We start from the raw sequence: 21214 nt of genomic DNA, 5'->3' as shown, positions 1-21214 counted from the left end.
TGTAGACCAGGCTGGCCTCGAACTCAGAAATCCACCTGCCTCTGCCTCCCAAGTGCTGGGACTAAAAATTTGATGTTTTTTAAATGAAAATTTATAACATGAAAAAACATTGAAATATTTAATGATTTCTTACTGAATTGAACTTTGTATTTTGTACTGTGCATTTATGAAAATCGCTCTTGTGTTTTGAAAAACTTAATTGTGTAAAGATTATGCAATGTTATGTCTCTATTATATCAGTCCTTGGCGATATGGTTCATATCTGTTACTGGGGCTGGGGAAGACGCAGTGGTAGAGTGCTTGTGTAATGTATGTGAGACCCTGATTCACAGACACCACAGAAATAAATTAATAAACAAGCATGCAAATACTTGTAACTGAGAAATAGTTCATGTAGCTTCTTCTAAATCAGTGTCAGCAGGATAGCTTAGTGTATTAGTGAGGGTTCTCTAGAGCAGTGGCTCCCAACCTGTGGGCGCCTGCTCTGTCGTCTCCTGCTTACCTTTTGAGAGAGAGTCTTTCCTAAACCTAGAGCTTGTAGTCTGAGCTAGACTGGCTGGGGGCTGAGGATGGGGGGGGGGGGGGGGGGGGGGGGGGGAGACAGGTGGATCCTAGTATCTGAAAAATCATCGGCATTGCCACTGACATAGGCAAGCCGCTCCATATCTGTTTAAATATAGCCTTGTTGGAATATTGACACTCCCCGCTCCCCACAAGAAAACACAGATATTTATATTATGATTCATAGCAGTAGCAAAATTACAGCTATGAAGTAACAATAAAAATAGTTTTATGGTTGGGGGTTACCACAACATGAAGAACTGTTTTAAAGGGTCACAGCTAAGCTTGATCCCTGAGTTTGATTCTTAGAACTCATTTAGTAGGACAGAACTGATTCCTGGAAGATGTCCTGTAGTCTCCGGGTTTGCATGGTGGCATGTACACACACACACACACACATACACACACACACACACACACACACACGTACATACATACACACATGCACAAAACATAAAAAATAAACAAAAGCCATTCACATTAATGAATTTAAAAGTCCCAACTCATGTACTCTGACTTCTACAAATAAATTAAGTTAAAAATTAAAAAATTCTCTTAAAAAAAAAAAATCCCACTTCAGCAGCTAGACACAGTCCAGGATGCCCATCATCCCAGGACCAGGAGGCTAAGGAGGATGGTGCTCAGCCGGAGGCCAGCCCGGGCTGCTTTTCAAACCAAGAGTCTTCATTTCCTCTCTGGCCCATTTCTGATGCTCATTTCCCCCATGCCCACCATTCTTGCTTCTAGCAGTTTCCCAGAGGCCAGATCTGTAACTCATTTCTAAGAAGGTGATATAATTACAGGAGTGACTTTTCTTTAAACAGGACGGCTTGCCTATGTAGTGGCAATGCTGAGCTCCAAATGGAGCGCAGAGATTTTTCAGATACCAGGATCTACCTGTCTTCCCCCTACCCACCATCCCCCAGCTAGTCTAGCTCACACTACAGCTCTAGGTTTAGGAAAGACCTTCTCTCACATGATAAGGTGGAGACCAATAGAGAAGGACACCTGATGCCAACCTCTGGCCTCCACATGACCTCAGGCAGAAATAACAACTTCAGCAAGTGTCTTAGTTTTGCCTACTGTTGAAGAGACATACACACCTTTATAGTTCTCCTGAGTGTAGTCTTTACTGATAGTGAGTGCAAGTGTGGGAGATAGCTCAGCAGGTACAAAGCACTTACTGTAAAAACCTGACAACCTGAGTTTGGTCCCTAGACCCCACTTAAAAGTGGAAAGAAAAGAACTGACTAAGTAGTTCTCTGCCATCTACAAGTGAGACAGGAGTATGTATGTGTGCACCCAAGCATCACACACACACCACCACCACCACCACCACCAACAACAACAACAATAACAACTACAACAGTGTCATACTTAAGGTTTCTATTGCTGTGAAGATACACCATGGCCACCACAATTCCGATAAAGGAAAGCATTTCATTGGCGCTGGCTTAGTTTCAGAGGTTTAGTCCTTTATCATCATGGTGGGAAGCATGGCACATGCAGACAGACATGGTGCTGGAGAATTCTCCATTTTGATTCACATTCAGCAGAAGGAAACTGTGAGCCACACTGGGCATGGCTTGAGCATATGAGACCTCAAAGCCCACCCCCATAGTGACCACATCCTTCAACAGGGCCACACCTACTCCAACCAAGCCATATCTCCTAATAGTGCCACTCTCTCTAGACCAAACATTCAAATACATGAGTCTGTGGGGGCCATTTCTACTCAAACCACCACAAACAGTAAATAAAATTTAAAAGCAGATATTTGCATTAGCTTACAAGAATGCTTACATTAGCCTTAAATACATTAAATAGTAGAAGCACTCTAGACATTTACTGAGAGGAGAAAGGGATGCATGAATATGATGCGTGGTGAAAAAAAAAAAGATTTTTTTTCCCTGCTTGTGACAGGGTCCTGTTATGTTGCACAGGCTAGCCTTTGACTCACAGTCATCCTGCCTCAGCCTCCCAGGTGCTGAGATTAAAAAGTGTGCTTGACTATACCCATCTAGACAATGTAACTTTGCGGGGTGTGGCAACAAAGTGTCTGTATTCTTCATACATATTGGGTAGGGGGAGTAGGCAAGAGGATCATTAGGAATTCAGGGCCAGCCTTGGCTACACAGCAGATTTTAGGTTGGCTTGGGTTACATAAAATAGTATCTCAGAATGGAGTAGGGGGTGAGGGAAAGAAAAGAGAGAGATTGGAGGTTTCTTTTGTGTTCTTGGGGTTGAACCTCGGCCTCCTACATACTAGGCAAGTACTCTACCCCAAGCTATATCAGCAGCTCAGAAAATGAGCCCTGCCCCACCACTGCTGGCCTTGAATTCACTTTGTAGCAAAGGCTGGTTTTGAACTTGGATCCTTCTGCTTCCATCTTCTGAGTGTGACAGCTGTGACTTCTACACTTGTTTTATGAGTGCTGGGGATTGAGCCAGGGTTCATGCCAGCCAAGCATGGTACTGACTGAGCTATGTCCATACTTCCCCAAATGGAGGTTGTCATTTGAAGAAACCGAGTTAGGTAAAAGTTAACAAAAGGCTGCAGAGAAAAAGATGTGCACATTTTTAATGGTTGTACCAGTTTGGAGGTTAAGCTCAGGTTATCTCTCTATAAGAATGGGCGAACGATCCTCCTTATATTTTTTCTTTCTGGGTGTCCCACGTTTACTTACTCAACTGTATGGTGTAAATAATCTGGGGTGAACCTTCTCAGGCATATAGCTGTATGTGCGTGTTGTGTTTCCATGAGAAAGTATATTAAAGCTCTATGCCATTTGCTCAAAATGAGCTGAGTTGTGCTCTTCCTTAACATTCCTGGGACAATTGCATCATTACTTCACACATGCTGTTCCTTAGTCTGGGGACTTTGTCTGTCTGTGTAGTTTGTAGTCTTTTGGACCACCTTTGATCTTGGATTCATGAATACACGGAGGAAAATATTACAGTTTACTGGCTAGCTCCATAAAAGTAAAACCTGTTCTCCAAAAGGAGGAAATTAGGTTTATATAAAGCTATTATTTATTTACAAGTCATTTATCTCATTAAGCATTTTGAATCAGAAGATACTGCAGTCTTTAATGCATCTGAACTCCCTTCTATTGGGAGGAAAGTATACATACATTGTTTTATGTATAGAAATAAGAAAATAATTAAAATGTGTATATTTTTCCATGTACCCACGTGGTCCTTCTGTACAGTCATGGCTTTGGTTTAATCTTACTTTGAAAGCCTAATAATACAGAATGGCAACAGAGGACCTGGAAAGCCATAGGCGTGGCTCAGAGTGGCTTCAGTTTGAGTTCCTAGCCCTGCCTGCTCCTCTGAGCACATGCAGATCATATAGAACACACTCTGTTGTTCTCAGACACTTATTGTAAAATTAACTTCATATATTACTGTTCTCCCAAACTGGTATGTCTTGGTGGAAGAAGCTTTCTCCCCATTGGGTTGACATGCTATATAAAGCAGCTTGGTGTAGGCTTGGTTCGTTAACTGGCACAACCCCATCCTACGTTTAACACAAATAAATAAGTAAATAAACAAACAAATGAACCTCATTTCAAATGAAATCTCAAGTTCCTGAGGAAGCCAGTTAAAAGCATTTAAGGATCTCAACTTCATTCTGCTTTGAAAGCCACTTAATTAGCCTCATTAACTATCAGCCGTAACCTTATCAGGTTAACCTTATCAGGTTAACTTATTAACCGTATCGAGTCCCAACCTTAAGGGAAAAGTGCCTTTGCCTTTGGCCCCTTAGCTCACAGTAGGTGATTGTCTCAGACCTGAATATTTTCCTTTAGCCTGAATGCTAAAAACTCAGCACATAGTCATTATACCGATGACAGTTATAGGGACATTGCATTTATGAATATTCATGATGTGAAACCTATAGCATTAATTACATTAATTTGCATAGCTGACTACAAGGAAAGCATAAGTTGTAATGATAACTAAGCCTTAAGAAAAATCATCTCGGTAACCCTACACTGGTGTGTTTTCTTACAAATGCTGTTAAATGGGAATGAAGGTGACACTTCTGTCAAAAGGCATTTGGGTATTTATAGCTCGAGATGTTTTAGCTAAGAGTTAAAGCACAGAATAATCCTTCAGTTTTCATAGGATTTTGCAGGGCTTATAAACATTCTTTGAAGAAAGAGCGTTGAAAGAAAAATCTGTATTGTTGAATGCGGAAGAAACCTCCCATATGAATAAGGGAATTAGTGGTCACTTGATGCTTCTTTGGGATCATAGACCTATTATTTTATGAAAAGAAACTTTTTTCTTTTTAAGATCGAGTTCAACTTTGGACCCAAAGTTTGTTTGCCTTGAGTTCATTTTTTAAAATTCTTATTTTTATTTTATGTTTATGAGTGTTTTGCCTGTGTGTGTGTGTGTGTGTGTACATGAAGCTTGTGGAGACCACAAAAGGACACCCCTGGAAATTGAGTTTTAGGTCATTGTGAGCCACCATGTGGGTGCTGAGAACTGAAGCCGATTCCAATGGAAAAGCAGCCAGTCTTAACCATTGAGCCATCTCTCCAGCCCTTGGCTTTGAACTCTTAATCCATTGGCTTTTGCCTCCTGAGGGGATACAGGTGTGTACCACCATGCTTAGCTTTAGTCTGTATTTTAATTCAACTTTGTTTTTTTTGTTTCTTGTTTTTTGGTTTTTTTTTTGAGATAGAGTCCCCTGTAGCCCAGATGGGCCTTGAACTTACCATGCAACTAAGGATGACCTTGAGCTTGTGACATTCCTGCCTCCATTCCCTTAGAACTAGAATTCATGTCTGACTTGCCATGTTCAGATGACAGCTTTCTTGTTTTTGTTTTTGTTTTAGTTTTGTTATGACTGTATTTGTGTTTGTGTGTGTATATATATGTGTGTGTGTGTACAGGTGGACATGTGTGGAGCTCAGAGGACATCTTTCGAGAGTAAGTTCTCTCCTTTCACTGTGGGATCTGGGGATCAAATTCAGGTCATCAGGCATGCACAGCAAGCACTTTAGCCGCTGAACTATTTCACCAGCCACCACTGCTGCCTCCTCCTCCTCTCCCTCCTCCCCTTCATTTTGAAAAGCTCATTACAACAAAGTAGGTATTTTTTATTCCTTTGTTCCAGTCAGCTTAATAGAGCATATCAGATATTTTCATACCGAGAATACTTAGTTCCAGACTGGCACACTGATGTAGACAGGTCACTCCAGGTGCAGGGCTGGGACAGCATCTGAACTGAAACCAGATTTATCTCATTGTTTTATTTCACTAGTATCATAGATTTTGTTAGAACTGTGAATATGGGCAGGACAATAGTTTTTTAGAGATTTTAGATGTGATCAGTCTTCTCTGGCCTGGAACTCACAGAGATCTGCCTGACTCTGTCTCCTGAGTGTTGAGATTAAAGGTTTCCTCAGCACACAGGACAATTTTGATATATTTCTAAAAGCCTGTAATCTTAACACTTGGGAGGCAGGAGGGTCAGTGATTTAAGAATATCCTCAGCTAGATAGCAAGCTCAAGGTCAGGCTAGGATCTGACACTTTGTCTTAAAACAAAACAACACACACACACACACACACACACACACACACACACACACACACACACACACACACAGAGGGGTTGGTGAGATGGCTCAGCTTGTAAAGGTGCTTGCCACCAAACCTGACAACCTGAGTTTGATCCTCAGAACCTGCAGTGTGGAAAGAACTGATTGCAAAAAGTTGTCTCTTGGCTTCCACATGTGAGCTATGGCTGCATATACCTCCCTACCTCAATGCCTATACAGTGAATGAATGAGTGATTAAATGTTAAAAACAGCAAAATATTTAAAAATGTTAACTTAGAAGCAAATGTTATAAGCTGGTACATTTGCTTACTTAAGAGTTTGTTTCTGGGGGGGCTTGAAATGGGTCTCAGTGATACAATGTTTGCCCAGCTCCCATGAGGCCCTGGGTTCAGTCCCCAGTACTCTAAAAGCAAGTGTATCAACACAAACCTCACAAGGATAATAATGTATCCCTCACAGCAGTCCATATGTGGAAATTAGGAAAAAGCTACTGTTTTGCTAGGTATGTTTTTGTTTTGTTTTTGTTTTTGTTTTTAATTTATTTTATGCTTTTGAATGTGTGGAGGGCATATATATGTGTGTGTGTACCACATGCAGGCTTAGTGCTCTCAGAGGTCAGAAGAGGGCATGGAATCCTCTGGAACTGAAGTTACAAGTGATAGTGTACCACCATGATGATGCTGAGAACCCAAACAGAGTCCTTTGCAAGAGCAGTGAGTGCTCTTAATTTCTGGGCTATTTCTCTCCAGCTCTGGGGTGTTTCTCTTTAAAAAACAAAAACAAAAACAAACAAACGAACAAAAAACCAAGAACAGCAACAACAAAACCCACTGTTTTCTTTTAGGCTTAGATTTTCTTTTTTCTTTATCTTTTCCTTCCTTTCTTTCTTTTTCTTTTCTTCTTCTTGTGTAGTTGCAGAATACATTTTCAGACTTGTATTTTCTTCTCTCCTCAGCAGTCCCCTGGCTTGGGCAGACCTATCTGGCTCCAGATTGCCGAGTCTGCGTACAGGTTCACTCTGGGCTCAGTTGCTGGAGGTGAGTGACATGCCTGTGGCTGATTCAGGCTGGGTTTGCTGTAACATTATCCCAGCAGATGTGACAGCTCAGCGAAGGTGCAGTTGACTGTTCCTGGGGGTCAAGACTGTGGGACTTTTGGAAGATTCTTTATTTCTACTTGTGATCAGAGGGCTTGTCATAGCATGGTTGTGGCCCTCTGGCTCCAGCCTGTCTTGAGCATAAAACCTCTGTAATGATGGGAGAGTCTGGAGTGCACCGCTGCACTCCCCCTCCTTAATCACATCAGGTAATGCCAGCATGAAAAATGGAGACGAAAAAACTGAGTGTATGGGGTCACAAGGCTAGGGGCATCCACAGAGAATCACAGTGGCTGGCTTGTGATTTTTCTTTCCTTTTTCTGGCTTAAGAGTATCCAGATATGTTGTTTATTTGCTAAAATGAATCCCTCCTCCCCTCTCTGCTCATAGAGAGTTCATTAAGAAGCTTTCCATTTGTTTGTGTGTGTGTGTGTGTGTGTGTGTGTGTGTGTGTGTGTGTGTGTGACTTCATGCATGTTGAGATCAGAGGGCAACTTGGCCAAAGTTGGTTCTCTCCTTCCTCTGTGTGGAGCAGGGATTAAACTCAGGTTGTCATACTTGATGACAAGCACATTTGCCTGCTGAGCCACCTCACCCGCCTGAGACTATTTTTACTTAAATAATCAACAGAGAAAATATATAGAACCTGAAATCACTTAGTTGAGAAGAACCTCCAAAAATATTTAAATGCTCCCGAGTTTTTAAAACTAGCTGGAACTGGTGCCTAGTAATTTTTTTTTTTTCAGTCTCAGTTTTAGAAGGTGCCAAGAACGTTCTGCTTTCAACAGCTAAAAAATATAATATTCTAGAGCCTGTGAAATATTTCAGTCCCCAAGAAATTCTGTAACATGACTTTAGGCTTTTGTTTGATTGACTTTCAACCAAATTCTATACATGGGGATAGGATCGTGTCAAGAATTCTTCTCCAGGGATGGGGGGAAGAAAAAAAAAAGAATTCTTCTCAAAAGGATGGTTGTTGATTAGATTTATCAAAATGCTTCAGTGAATTAAACTTTAAAATCACAACCTCTTAATTCTATACTGTCATTTCATAGTTATAAAGAAGAAGCAGGTGAAATATTTAGGCATTTAATAGAAAATATAAAGAATGGGGGGTGGGGACATCCACATTGAGATAGGGGTGAGGGTGAGGAGGAGGTGTGAGATGTGGAGCGGTCAGAGGGTGGATGGGGGAATGGAATATGGAATGTAAAAAATAAATTAATTAAAAAAAAAGAAGATATAAGAAATGATACAGGTGGTTGTACATGCCTATAACCCCAGCAGAGACGGGCTGATCTTGTGAGGTCAAGGCCAGTATGGCCTACAGAGTGCGTTCAAGGACAGCTGGGACTAGAGAAACCCTGTCTAGAAAAAGAAACAAAACAAATGAAAGAATAAAGAGAAATGGTATCCATACATAATTATTTAATGTCACTTAAACTGAGAGCTGGTGTTCTAAGGTTGGTTGGTGATGATTTGAAAATCTACTGTCTAACTCATACATAAGATATCAAAGATTATTTTAGGACATGCTAGGTAAACTCTCTACCACTGATCGTTGCCCCTTGAAGCAGCTTTTTATGGATCCCGCTGCTTGCAATTCTGCCATCATTTGGCTCTACTAATGGAGAAAGAAACCTGTAATAAGATGAGAGCCTTCTGTGAAACTAGATTGTGTTCTGTTTTTCACCCATGGAGATGAGCTCTGATGCTCTTAGGGATGCTCCATCTAATTGTATTTCTTTTGTTAAATCTAAAAATTGTTCTGTTTGTAGCTGTGGGGGCCACTGCGGTATATCCCATAGACCTGGTGAAGACCCGGATGCAAAATCAGCGTGGTACGGGCTCTGTGGTCGGGGAGCTGATGTATAAAAACAGCTTCGACTGTTTTAAGAAAGTGTTGCGCTACGAGGGTTTCTTTGGACTGTACCGAGGTGAGTACGCGCTGCTCAGCTGCCGACGTTGGTGATTTTTTTGTGTCACCATCAGCAGATTTTTAACTCAGTCATTAGGAAGATCGACTGGGGCTGTTTTCCTTCCCGCCCCTCCCTTTGCTCCTTTTCCTGTAGTGTGTTCTTTCTGGTGACTAGCAACATTAGTCAGTAGGCAGGTGTTCCTTTCTCCTTCTTGCTGCTTTTATTTCTTGGGATCCAAATCCTGCGTCTCTCCCTTATGTGTGTTGGTGAGCATGCTCTTTGAGGGCACCGGCCTCAAACAGAGGCCCTCTGCTCTGAGAGGTGGAAGAGAACTATATACGGACCTGTAAAATCCAAGCCAGGTGCTATTTGAAGGTGAGTTTACCCTGTCTATATATTACACTTGCTTCAGCGAGAAGAAATGCCAATTTAAAATATATATGTATATATATATATATATATGTATATTTTGTCTTTTCCAAGGAAACCGGTAAGAAGTCTTTTCCAGTTAAGTCATGTGAATTTGTAAAAGGCAGGGATACTCTAGGCCCCCTTTCCTTCCCGGCTCAGGCAGAGCACAAAGTTCCTCTCTTTTCACAGTGCCTGCTGCTGAGCGCGCCTGGCTGGCCCATCCTAGGCTGCTGCCCTGTGCAAAAGGCTTTGTAGGAACCTGCCTTCTTGGAGAGAGGGCGCCTTTCATCTACATGTTTTCTCGTTAGAATTTCAGGTTCTTTTGCGGGGGAGATTAATTTTTTAATCCCTTTGGGCGCCACTTGGAATTCTTTGAAATACTCTTAGCGTGCTCTGGTCCCAAGCATTTATGTAATTGACTGTACGTGTTTGTTTGCATTCCCAGGCTTATTAATCCCCAGCCCGTTCTGAGCTCTGTTGAACTATTGGCTGAGAACTGTTCCTAGGAAAGAGAGCCAGATTGAATAGATGGGCGGGAGAAGAAACACCTGTAGTTGGTATCATATTCAGGCAGTTGAGTGGACACATTTAGAGTCAAAGAAAGCCATTTGCATTTTTGCTGTGGACACTGTATGAAATAAATAGGCCCAAATGCCCTGCTTCTGAGAGAGAATATAATGAAGTTTCCTCACATATTCAAAACGCTCTGGCTCTGGAAATCCAGGTTGTATAACTTTTGTATTACAGGGGCAACAGTGGCCACTGCCTGGAGTGTCTGGGGCTGGCAATGCAGAACCTTGTTTTAAGTGGACCCAGCTCTTCTAACTAGATCTTATTTAAAGGGGGAATCATGGGAGAGTGGCACTAAGTTTATTTCTTTGCCTTCTCCAATCTCCCATTATTGAATAATGACCTTTCTCTTAATTAGTATGGTTTTAAGTTACAAAGGGTGTCTACAAAGAACCATCAGAAGAAATCTAGCTGTGCTGTGTATAGCCTTCTCAATAGATAGGTACTTCTAGATTTTTGTTTGGGAGAGCTCTCATATTAATTAAATGGGTGGAATATAGCAAGCAGGGGAGGATGCTGTTGACTTTATGCAGGATCTGATAAGACGGGTCCTTTAAATAAGAGACTTTCGTATTAGAGAGATGATGGTAGGAACCCTGCCTGGGAGCACAGTGATTGTTGAGACTGTCATATATTGCTTAGAACTGGCCCATTATTCTGTCAGGTGATTGACAAAGTTGTTGACAGATTAGCTAAATTTCTTTGCAGGCAACAATGATAAAATGACAGAAATCAGTACTTTATTAACATTCCAGGAGCTTTAGGGAGGAAAGTTGTAAAACAAATACACATGCTGACACGGGTGTTCTGGAGCTAGATTAAAAGAAATAGGGTCTGACGATCAGGAAGGCAAGAAAGTTAAGACTGCCATCTGCTGATTTATTCTTTAAGACCAGTCTGCGGCCCGTGAAAGGTGTGTGCAGATTTGTTTGATAATTCCGTTTGACTGGCAGCAGCCTGTACGCCTGTACGCACGATTACTCACTGCCTCTCAACTCCCGGAAAATCACTCATCAGCATCCTCCAAAGAGGCTTAAGATGAGAGCAGCAAGCAAGCTCTCAGACACACATAGCACTCCCTCTGGACTGCTTGGTTTTAAAGCTATAAGATACGTTTATTGCTAGCATCTTTAAAAAGAAATGTATGCAAGAAAGAAAGTATGCCAACACCCTGGTAAAGCTGCGCGCTCTAGAAAGCTGAGCTCCGTGGGTATCTACAGAGGGAGTTGTTTCCATATGACTGACTGTTCTTTTCCAGTTTGCAGCCAGCCTGGGAAGTGTGGCTTTCTAAGCATAATGATTTCTTTTGTTTTTTGAGGAGTCTTTTTAAATGCCTTAGGCTTGACATTTATTAGTAAATAAAAATATAACTGGCACATATTTTCAAACGAATCGATACTAAAAGCTGCATTTTTCTTTACAATCCCAGATTTCTTTTAAATAAATGAGCATCGTGCAGAATGTTGGGCTTGTCTGAAGAGAAGATAATGGGAGCAGATACTCAGTAGCAGCGGCACTCCTTTGTGCTGCAAGGAGTATACACTGTAGCAAAACCTGGGTGCGCTTAAAGCACACTGCCCTGAGTGCCCTGAGCTTCTCTAAGCCCACAGCACTGGCTTCTGTAAAAGTGTCTCTGTGCTCATATGCTGCTGTTGGGGATAGGAGAAGATTTGGTTATAGTGGAGAAAACCCACAGGCTCTATTCTTTCCTTGTGTACTTTTATGAAGCCATTAGATAATGAGGCTATGTTTGTTTGTTTTTAAGGTTATTAAAGAAAAACACTTTTAGCTTGGAGAAAAATGACATTATATTTGACTGGTAAATTGTACACACATACACACAGTTTTTAAGATAATCCATTTCCCCCATTAAGATAAGAACCCTGAGATCCTTGGTGGGTAATGTAGAGGAAAACCTTTCCCTGGCCGGCTTGTACAGTCACATACGGACGTCTGTTTTGCAAATGATTCTCTTCTTCTACACAGGTCTGATCCCACAGCTGATAGGAGTTGCACCAGAAAAAGCCATTAAGCTAACAGTAAGTTTCTATGTCGATGAACTGATGTCATTTATGTAGATTGTCTTGAAGCCAAAAATAAGACCGATGCTGGTGAGATTGGAGTGCTATCAAGGCGTGTGTAAAAATTTTCACACATATATAGACAATATATGTGTTGTAAAAACACATATTGGTAAAATTGTATTTTTATTCTGATAATTTGGAGATAAAATGGTGACCAGCAGAGGAAATTTGGGGAAATTCTAATGAGCTTATCTTGTCTTCCTAATTAGGTTAATGATTTTGTCCGGGACAAATTTACCAGAAGAGATGGCTCTATCCCACTGCCCGCAGAAATCCTTGCTGGAGGTTGCGTACGTATCAATCTAGGTGTCTCTTGTAGCAAAATTATTCCTTTAGCCTTTCTGCAAAGTAGGTATGACATATGAGTAACATATGAGTTGCCTTTAAAATTTTTTATTACATTTTTCGTGTGTGTGTGTGTGTGTGTGTGTGTGTGTGTGTGTGTTTGTGTGTTGCATGCTATGATATGGTGGCCAGAGATAAACTTTCAGGAGTTGGTTCTTTCCTTCCATCCTGTGTGTCCGGGGCATTGAATTTAGGGCTGTAGGCTTGGCAGAAGGCACCTTTACCCACTGAGCCATCTCCTTTGAGACAATCACTCATCCACTTGAAGCTCAGCAATTAAGCTTGACTGGCTGAAAGTGGACTCTGGGGATCTTCTGGCTCCACCCCCACCATCACTGGGATTTCTAAGACAGGTACCACATGTGGTTTTATGTGGGGATTAAGACAAGGTCCTAGGGTTTGCCTTGCTAACTGATCCTCCTCCCCAGCATATAATCTGATATTGGGTGTTATTTTCATTACATTTGTTTCTTTTAAGCTCCTAAAGTTCTATCGTCTAGAACATACACACACACACACACAATTTAAAATGTTCTACTTTACTTGTATACATGTAAGTACAGTGTGTGTATATGTGCCCTTGGTGGCCAGAGGTTTCAGTTCCCCTGAAACTGGACTTATAGGTGTTTGTGAGTCACCATGTGAGTGCTGGAACCTGAGTCCTTTACAGGAGCGACAAGGGCGTGCTCTTAACAGCTGAGCTAGTTCCCCAGCTCCCTTCTAGACTTTTTAAATTCTTAAGTTTGTTTGTTTAAGTGTCAAAGGAAATGTAATAGCAGGTGTAGTTTCTGTCCATTTCTCTTCTCTGGAACTTTAAAGTTAATTGGTCCCTTCAATTTTATGTGTATCTGTGAGTGTGCCATTGTATTTTGTTAAGCCTTTTTATGGGGCTGCAAGGGACAATAAGAGACTATAAGTATATTGTAGCTATTGGCAAAAATTCCAAAGCCAGAGGCTGAGATTGTGATTTTGTAGAGCTCAGAGGTTTCTGTTTTAAGGTGTAAGCATTACATGGGATTTAGACTGGCTGACACATCTTAGTTTGCAGCTCAGCAAATGTTACGTGTGATGTCTGTTTCACAGTTGCTAAAGTCATTTGCTTGAGGCTTTCTTTCATAGCCCATTTTGGCCCTGAAAATGTTAATGATTTGTGGTTGAATTAGCTGGAGGTCTTCACAAAAACCTTCTCACTTGCTTATGGAGCCTGAGATGATGAGGTCAATGACCTTAGAAGTTCTAATTCAGAGAAGATGTCCCTGGGGTCATGGGGGGCAGTTGCTCCAGGCTTCTCCATGATGATACTTGTCAGCTGGACCCTTGCCTTGTGTGGGTGAGGCCGGGCTTGCATGTTTGCTTGTACACCGTGGGTGTGTGTGCTTTCTCATGGAGGAGACTTATTTGACTCAATTTATTTTTTATGAATGATAAATGATAGACAGAAATAAAGCCCCTGCCTACATGTGTCTATAAAAGTTTACTCCCCTCTTATATTGTAATTAGATGCTGTAATTGTTTCACTTCTGTGTAAATGATAAATATATTGGTGGTTTTAGTTTCCATTTGGCTAGGACGCTTCCTGACTCATGTTGACCACAGCATATGCATTCCTGTGATCTCCTGAAAGCTAAGCATCTTTTGTGGTGGAAGGCGTAATGCATGTCTATCATTCCCAGACTGGGGAGGCTAACCCAGGAGAATCAGAATTTCAGGGTCATCTTTGGCTGCACAGGGTTCAAGGCTAGCTTGGGCTAAATGAGGCCCTATCTGGGTAAAGAAAAAGAAACAAGAAGGCTGTACATTTTCTTTTCCAAGCAGCTAATTATTTCTGTGCTGTGTAGAGGATTTTGATCATAAACTGGCCTGTTCTCTTATCTGACCTGTGACCTAAGTAGTTAAGCAATGATCAGGCACGGGATTCCTTTGTTCTTTCTAGGTGTGGACTCTTGTTTATAGGCAAGGTCTAAGATGCCCTGAGGGTTTGGCTGACACTGAATTTATCCCTTAATCGTGTTTTATTTATGGATGCTTAATGACTGATTTTTGATTGGCTGATAGTAGGAGAAATAGCAATGTTGAATACTGGGCAAAGAAGAAAGAAACTGGTGGTGGCATTTTTATTTTGTTTTTTAAGACAGGGTCTTACTGTATAGCCCAGGCTGGCCTTAAACTCATGATGCTTCTTCTTTAGCCTCCTGGGTACTGGAATTACAGGCTTATACCACTTACAAAGCTTGTTTTTTTTTTTTTTTTTTTTTTTTTTTTTTCTTTTCTGTTGATGAGCCATTGTACCACAGGGTAGATGATTGTTAAAGCATAACCCACCGATTCTCCCAAAAGTCAGTAAACTAAACCAGAAAATAAAGTCTTAGACGAATGGCTAAGCCTCTGTTTATAGATCAGCAGGCACCATGGGACAGAGGATGATCTCTTGAGTGAAACCAATTAACAGTATGGAAAGCAGTTTCACCCGGTCCTGATTCTGAGTTCACGCCCCTATTGGTGCTGATCAAACCAATGTATAGTGTCCCTCAGGGCATTTAGCCCAGTACTGTGCTACCTCTCGCCGCAGCTGCCACTGTTAAAGCTTACCTAGGTTAGTCCTCAAGGAAGGCTCTAACTGAGCTGGAAGCTCTTTCCAGCAAAGGGATTAGTGAGGGCCCAGGCCAAGTTTCTCGTAACTGGGAGGGGACACAGTTGCCATGAGAAAAGGGGAGATTCCAGATCTGCAGGCCGGAGCTCTGCTCTCCTGCTTTTCTTTGCTTTTGTTTTGAGATAGGTCCTCACCATGTAGCTCTGGCTGCCTGGAACTCTTTATGGAGACCAGGCTGCCCTCCAGCTCCTAGAGATCGACTGCCTCTCCCTTCTGGGTGCTGGGATTAAAGGTGGGAGTCACCATGCCTCGATTGCCCTTTTTTTCTATTTTTAATCAGTGTATGTGTGTTATGCAAGGGTTCCAATCAAGACTCAACATACCAAAGCATGCACTCATCATAAGCTGCCTTCTTGGCACTATGATCAATTTAACTTAAGGTTTGTTTTATATATATATATATATATATATATATATATATATATATATATATGATAATGAGTGTGTGTGTGTGTGTGTGTGTGTGTGTGTGTGCGCGCACGAGCATGCTGGTGCTCTGGTCAGTGTGCTGGTGGAGAGCAGGGTCTCAGGGCTTACAGTCAGGTCACCAGGCTCACCTGCAGCTCCTTTACCCACTGAGCCTTCTTGCAGGCACACCACAGTCAGTTTTCAAACGTGTGTGATAAGGCTGGGTGTGGCAGCTCACACCAATCCCAGGTCTCTGGAGGCAGAGACAGGAGGATGACTTCCAGTTCAAGGCCAGCCAGGGTTACAGTATGAGACCCCGTCTCACAAAACAAAAAAGCTACATGCAAGCAACAGCAACAACCAAACCCAAACCAACCAAAACAACATAAAAAAACCCGTGTTCTATATCGATAAAGAATGATATCCAGTGAGCATCCATGTTTACCACCCAGCCTAATTCACATACTGCTTCAAGCAGTAGAGGCTTCCTGTCCTCAACTGTACATTTTGTAGAGATTATCTCATTAGTCCTAAGTAGTGAGCCCATTGTGATCCCATCTGCAACAACTGGCAAGGACAAGCTTCAAACCGCCTCTCCAGATCCACCGTCTCCCTTTTGGAACACGTGTCTGTCCTTTATTTCATCTATTTACTTTCCTCTCAGCATGTGCCCTCTGGATTTTTCAGGCAAATGCCATCATTTTCAGGTTGATGTTGGGGATCAAACTCAGGACCTCGTGCCTACAGGGCATGTGCTCTACCAGAGCTGGGCCCCTGGCCCTAAAAGGAGAGTAGCCTTACTGATACCAAAGGCACTTTCTAAGGCTGCACTCTATGTATCTGACTCAGTCGCTCTTAGTATATTCACAGAGTACATATAACCAGCATCAAAATCAGTGTTAGCAAACCTCATCACTCTGCTCACCAGCACCAACACACACACATACACACATGCAGAGGTACTTGTTAGCTATCACCTTTCTGTCTTCCCACCTCGCCCCCACACCCTAGGTGGCCATTCATTAATAAACTCCTCCATAGACACTACTTCTGAATATTTCCTAGAAATGTAACCACCTGGTATATAACCTCTGGGCTATGACTTCTTTCCCATAGCATGTTTTTCAAGGGTCACTGATACTGTAGCATGTTCCCATAGGATTTAGAAGTGTCTCTTTGACCCTTCCGGCATTTCCTTTTATATATTTAATAGCCATTGTGAATGGTCACATGGTCAGGATATGTGCCATTTATTGGTTAGATCTCTTGTCTTTGTTACATAATTTTTAAGTTATTTTTAACAAAGTTTATTGTTAAATTTATTGATTTGTGCATGCATGCTTGGAAGTCAGAAGACTTCCAGGAATCAGTTCTCTCCGTGTGCCACGTGGGTCCTAGAGACTGAACTCAGGTCACCAGGCTTGGCAGCAGGTGCCTTTCCCAGCTGAGCCACCTCAACATGCCCTAGTTTGTTGCTTTGTTTTGAGGGCCTCGATCTGTAGCTACCCAATCCCCTAGATGAAGAAGTCTGTCTTCCCCTACAAGTGTATCTTGTATGTCTTTGAGAGCAGTAGAAACAGCTCCTCTCTTCCATTTCCATAGGATCCCAAACTCATGCTGCACACTTACATCGTCACATAGACACATACACACACATAATATCATTGAACATTTATGCCACATGTAAAGTATCATAAATACACAGGGATTTTCTTATCTCCTATCTTAGCTCATTCTGGCCAGGAAAACACAATGCCCTAGATTGGGTAACCACAGAATTTTATTGCTCACAATCTTGGGCTGTCCAAGACCAAGGCACCATCAGATCCACTGTACTGATCCTTGCTCTCTGGGTCTCAGGGGTGCCCTGCTGCACACTCCTGTGGAGGAAGGGGCATGGCAGCTGCCTTCATCTTCTGTGGCACACTAGCCCCACCCACAGGGGCAGAGCCATTAGAATGTGTTCACTTCCCAAGGTCCCAGCTTCTTAGATAATAGATTCCAACCTATGACTCTTCAGACCATAGTATTCCCCTTACTTATTCTAAGTTTTGTGCATTGTTTTGTTTTTTACTTATTCGCTTTATATCCCGCTCACTGCCCCCCCCCATTCCAGTCACCAAGTTTTATATTCTTTTTTTTTAATTTATTTTTTTATGTATATGAGTACACTGTAGCTGTACAGATGGTAGCCTTCATGTGGTTGTTGGGAATTGAATTTTAGGACTTCTGCTTGCTTCCGGTTAGTTTGCTCACTCTGGTCAACTCCGCTCACTCAGTCCCTGCTAGAGCCCAAAGATTTATTTATTATTATACATAAGTACACTGTAGTTGTCTTCAGACACACCAGAAGAGGGCGTCAGATCTCATTACAGATGGTTGTGAGCCACCATGTGGTTGCTGGGATTTGAACTCAGGACCTTCGGAAGAGCAGTCAGTGCTCTTAACCTCTGAGCCATCTCACCAGCCCCAAGTTTTATATTCTTAACACTTTGATAATATATCAGTAAACATACTGATTTTTATTCTTTTAAAATTGTTGCTATTGGAGCTGAAAAATGGCTGTTGGTCTGTAAGGCACAGTCTTTTGTCTATTCCTGCTGTCTGTTCTTGAGACAACTAATTCTGTGACTTTATTATTTTTTTTTCTGGTTATTTTAAATGCATACATTTTGCACATCTCCTTAAGTTGCTGGTGTGGCATTACAGAAATCCAAGTTGGGTTTTCCTCAGACTTTGCAAGGGAACTGTAAGGCTTCCAGTGATTGGCCACTGTGGCTGGAGGGAAATGGGTTCTAAACAACAGAAACAATAATAGTGACTAGAGACTTGGCACCCTCAAGGTCCCCAGCCTCCCTGCAGACCCAGCTCTGGGGGTGGGATTGTGCGGCCGGAAGGTAGACCAGGACTAATCCTGTATGCAGTTCCTTAGCCCTGGCGCACAGGAGGCCCAGTGACTGAGTTCGAGCCTTTCCCAGGAGAGTGGGAGGGATGTGATTTTAATATTGCTTTTCTGTTGTGTAGGGTTAACTCTCATTCCAGGTAGGATTTGTTATGTATTTTCAGTGTGGTTCTAGAACAACCAAAGGATAAATGAATACTGAAAAATAAAAGCTCTAAGCTTGTCCTGCTGTTAGTGTACCTGAGAAAAACAAGGGCCAAGTTGATGGAGAATTTAGCAATCAGCTGGTTAGAAATTAAGTTTTGGTGAGTAAAAGAAATAACCAAAAATATGGTATAGAGAATGGAAGTTGCTTCCTTACGAGACCCAGCAGTATGTCAAATTAGGCAATACCAGTTTATATCTAGGTATGTGTGTGTGTGTGTGTGTGTGTGTGTGTGTGTGTGTGTGTATGTTTTATATGGACGGGTGTTTTGCCTGCATGTGTCTATACTCTACATGAGTGACACATGCAGAGACGAGAAGAGGGTATAAGAGCCCCCGGAACTGGACTTAAAATGGTTGTAAGCTACTGTGTGGGTGTTGGGAACCAAACCCAGGTCCTCTGCTCTTAACTGTTAAGTCATCTCTCTAGCCCCAATGCCCCATCATTGTCTATTATGATGATTTAATTTAAATTTTAGTTGGTTTTTATCTATCACTTCCAATTACTATCTCTATTTTAGTTTGTTTTTCAATACATAAGCTTTTTTTTTTTTTTTTTTGGTTTTTCGAGACAGGGCTTCTCTGTGTAGCCCTGGCTGTCCTGGAACTCACTCTGCAGACCAGGCTGGCCTTGAACTCAGAAATCCGCCTGTCTCTGCCTCCCAAGTGCTGGGATTGTAGGCGTGCGCCACCACTGCCTGGCAATATATAAGCTTTTTAAGTTTTTTTTAATCCACACTTTCTAGTACTAACTCACTTAAAAATTCACTAAAAGTGTTAAAAAGATCAAGCTTAGACAGGAGGCCTGGAAAGAGGCCATGCCAGCTCTGCTCATTGTGCTGCGGAGCATTGCTGATGCGTCCCTGGGGCTGAGACTTGGAGCAGTGCGGCCGATTGGTGACCTCCTCTCCAGCCATTCATTTTCTCCTCGAAGGATGCAGCTAATCATGTCTTTATCGTAAGCCTCTTCAATTTTGATAATCTTAAGTAAATTTAGACATAATCATAATGAAATATATTGTAAATATTTTATGTTCATAAGCGATTTGGCATTTTTAAAGCCAAAAAAGTGCTTTGTGATATAATTGTTTTTTTCTTAACTGTTTTCTTATTGGGCATTTGATTGTTTTTCCTGGGTAATTTCATTGCTATGAGAGGCTACAAACTACATATTGGCACAAACACAGGTGCATCTTCTTCACTGGGAAGTTACTGTTCTTGTGAAAATGTATGTATTAAATGATTATATTTGATGTAACCAGAGAATTTTCCCATTGGGAGCTGTTTTGCTATCCCATAAAGTCAGTCCTAGCATAAGAGAAACATCAAGTTAAAGGCTGTGCTTGCCGTATAGTCTTCTTTCCACAGACTAGGCTTCCTGCCTGCCACAACCTTACAAAAGGACAGTGCATGTTCACAGTGTATGTTTCTTTTTGAGTACTATAAATATCCAAAGTTTTGTTTTATATATATATATGTATATGTATATATATGTATATATATACACATTTATAATATGTAAATATATATACATGTATACACACATATGTGTGTGTATGTATAGATAGATAGATAGATAGATAGATAGATAGATAGATAGATAGATAGAGATAGAGATATATTTACTTTTGAGACAGGGTCTCATTCTGTCACCTTGGTTGTCCTAGAATTCACTTTATTGACCAGGCTGGCCTTGATCTCACATTCTCCTGCTTCTGCTTCCCAAGTGCTGAGATTAAAAGTTCAAGCCACTATATATATCCTGCATTATAAAAATTGTGTGTGTGTTTGTGTGCATAAATGTTTGTGTGTGTTGTAGTATATATGCATGTCAATATGTGTGTGTGTTTGTATGTGTGTGTGAGTGTGTGTTTGTGTGTGTGTGTGTGAATGTGTAAGAGAGTGTGTGTGTTTGTGTTTGTATGTGTGTGAGTGTGTGTGCGTGCATGTGTGTGTGTGTATGTGTTTGTGTGTGTATATGTGTGTGAGTGTGTGTGCGTGCATGTGTGTGTGTGTATGTGCGTGTGCGTGTGTGTGTGTGTGTGTATGTGTTTGTGTGTGTATATGTGTGTGAGTGTGTGTGCGTGCATGTGTGTGTGTGTGTGCGCGTGTGTGTGTATGTGCGTGTGTGTGTATGTGTTTGTGTGTGTATATGTGTGTGAGTGTGTGTGCGTGCGCGCGTGTGCGTGCATGTGCGTGTGTGTGTGTGTGTGTGTGTGTGTGTGTGTGTGTGTGTGTGCGTATAGGATCTCTCACTGAACCTTGAGCTAGGTTGGTGACCAAGCCCCAGTGGCATCCCTCCTCTGCCTGCCACAGCCTGGATGTTCAGCTATACCTAGCAAAGCCTGGCTTTTTCTATGGGTTCTGGGCACTTGAACCCATGCCTTTATGTTTGCAGACCAAGCTTTCACCCACTGAGCCTCTCTAGCTCCATCTAAAGTTTTAGACAAATTAAATAGTGATCTTATTTCTAAAAAGTTACA

At 41.8% G+C, this 21214-nt stretch overlaps 1 protein-coding gene across 2 annotated transcripts in view; it reads left to right on the top strand.

Annotated features, from left to right (window-relative positions):
• Nucleotides 1-21214, top strand: part of Slc25a12 (solute carrier family 25 member 12) — a 94078-nt gene that overhangs the window by 62417 nt on the left and 10447 nt on the right. Inside the window, exons 10-13 of one of the 2 annotated variants that reach the window (XM_031370590.1) lie at nucleotides 7101-7179; nucleotides 9017-9175; nucleotides 12125-12177; nucleotides 12432-12512. In XM_031370590.1, the coding sequence (XP_031226450.1) occupies nucleotides 7101-7179; nucleotides 9017-9175; nucleotides 12125-12177; nucleotides 12432-12512 (372 nt within the window). Of the gene's footprint in view, nucleotides 1-7097; nucleotides 7180-9016; nucleotides 9176-12124; nucleotides 12178-12431; nucleotides 12513-21214 lie in introns of both variants that reach the window. The other variant, XM_031370589.1, reaches the window with a different exon arrangement.

The sequence above is a fragment of the Mastomys coucha genome, unplaced genomic scaffold (genome assembly GCF_008632895.1).
Source record: "Mastomys coucha isolate ucsf_1 unplaced genomic scaffold, UCSF_Mcou_1 pScaffold15, whole genome shotgun sequence".
Classification (NCBI taxonomy): domain Eukaryota; kingdom Metazoa; phylum Chordata; class Mammalia; order Rodentia; family Muridae; genus Mastomys; species Mastomys coucha.
The sequence above is the reverse complement of the archived record's forward strand: the minus strand, read 5'-3'. Positions and strand labels throughout refer to the sequence as shown.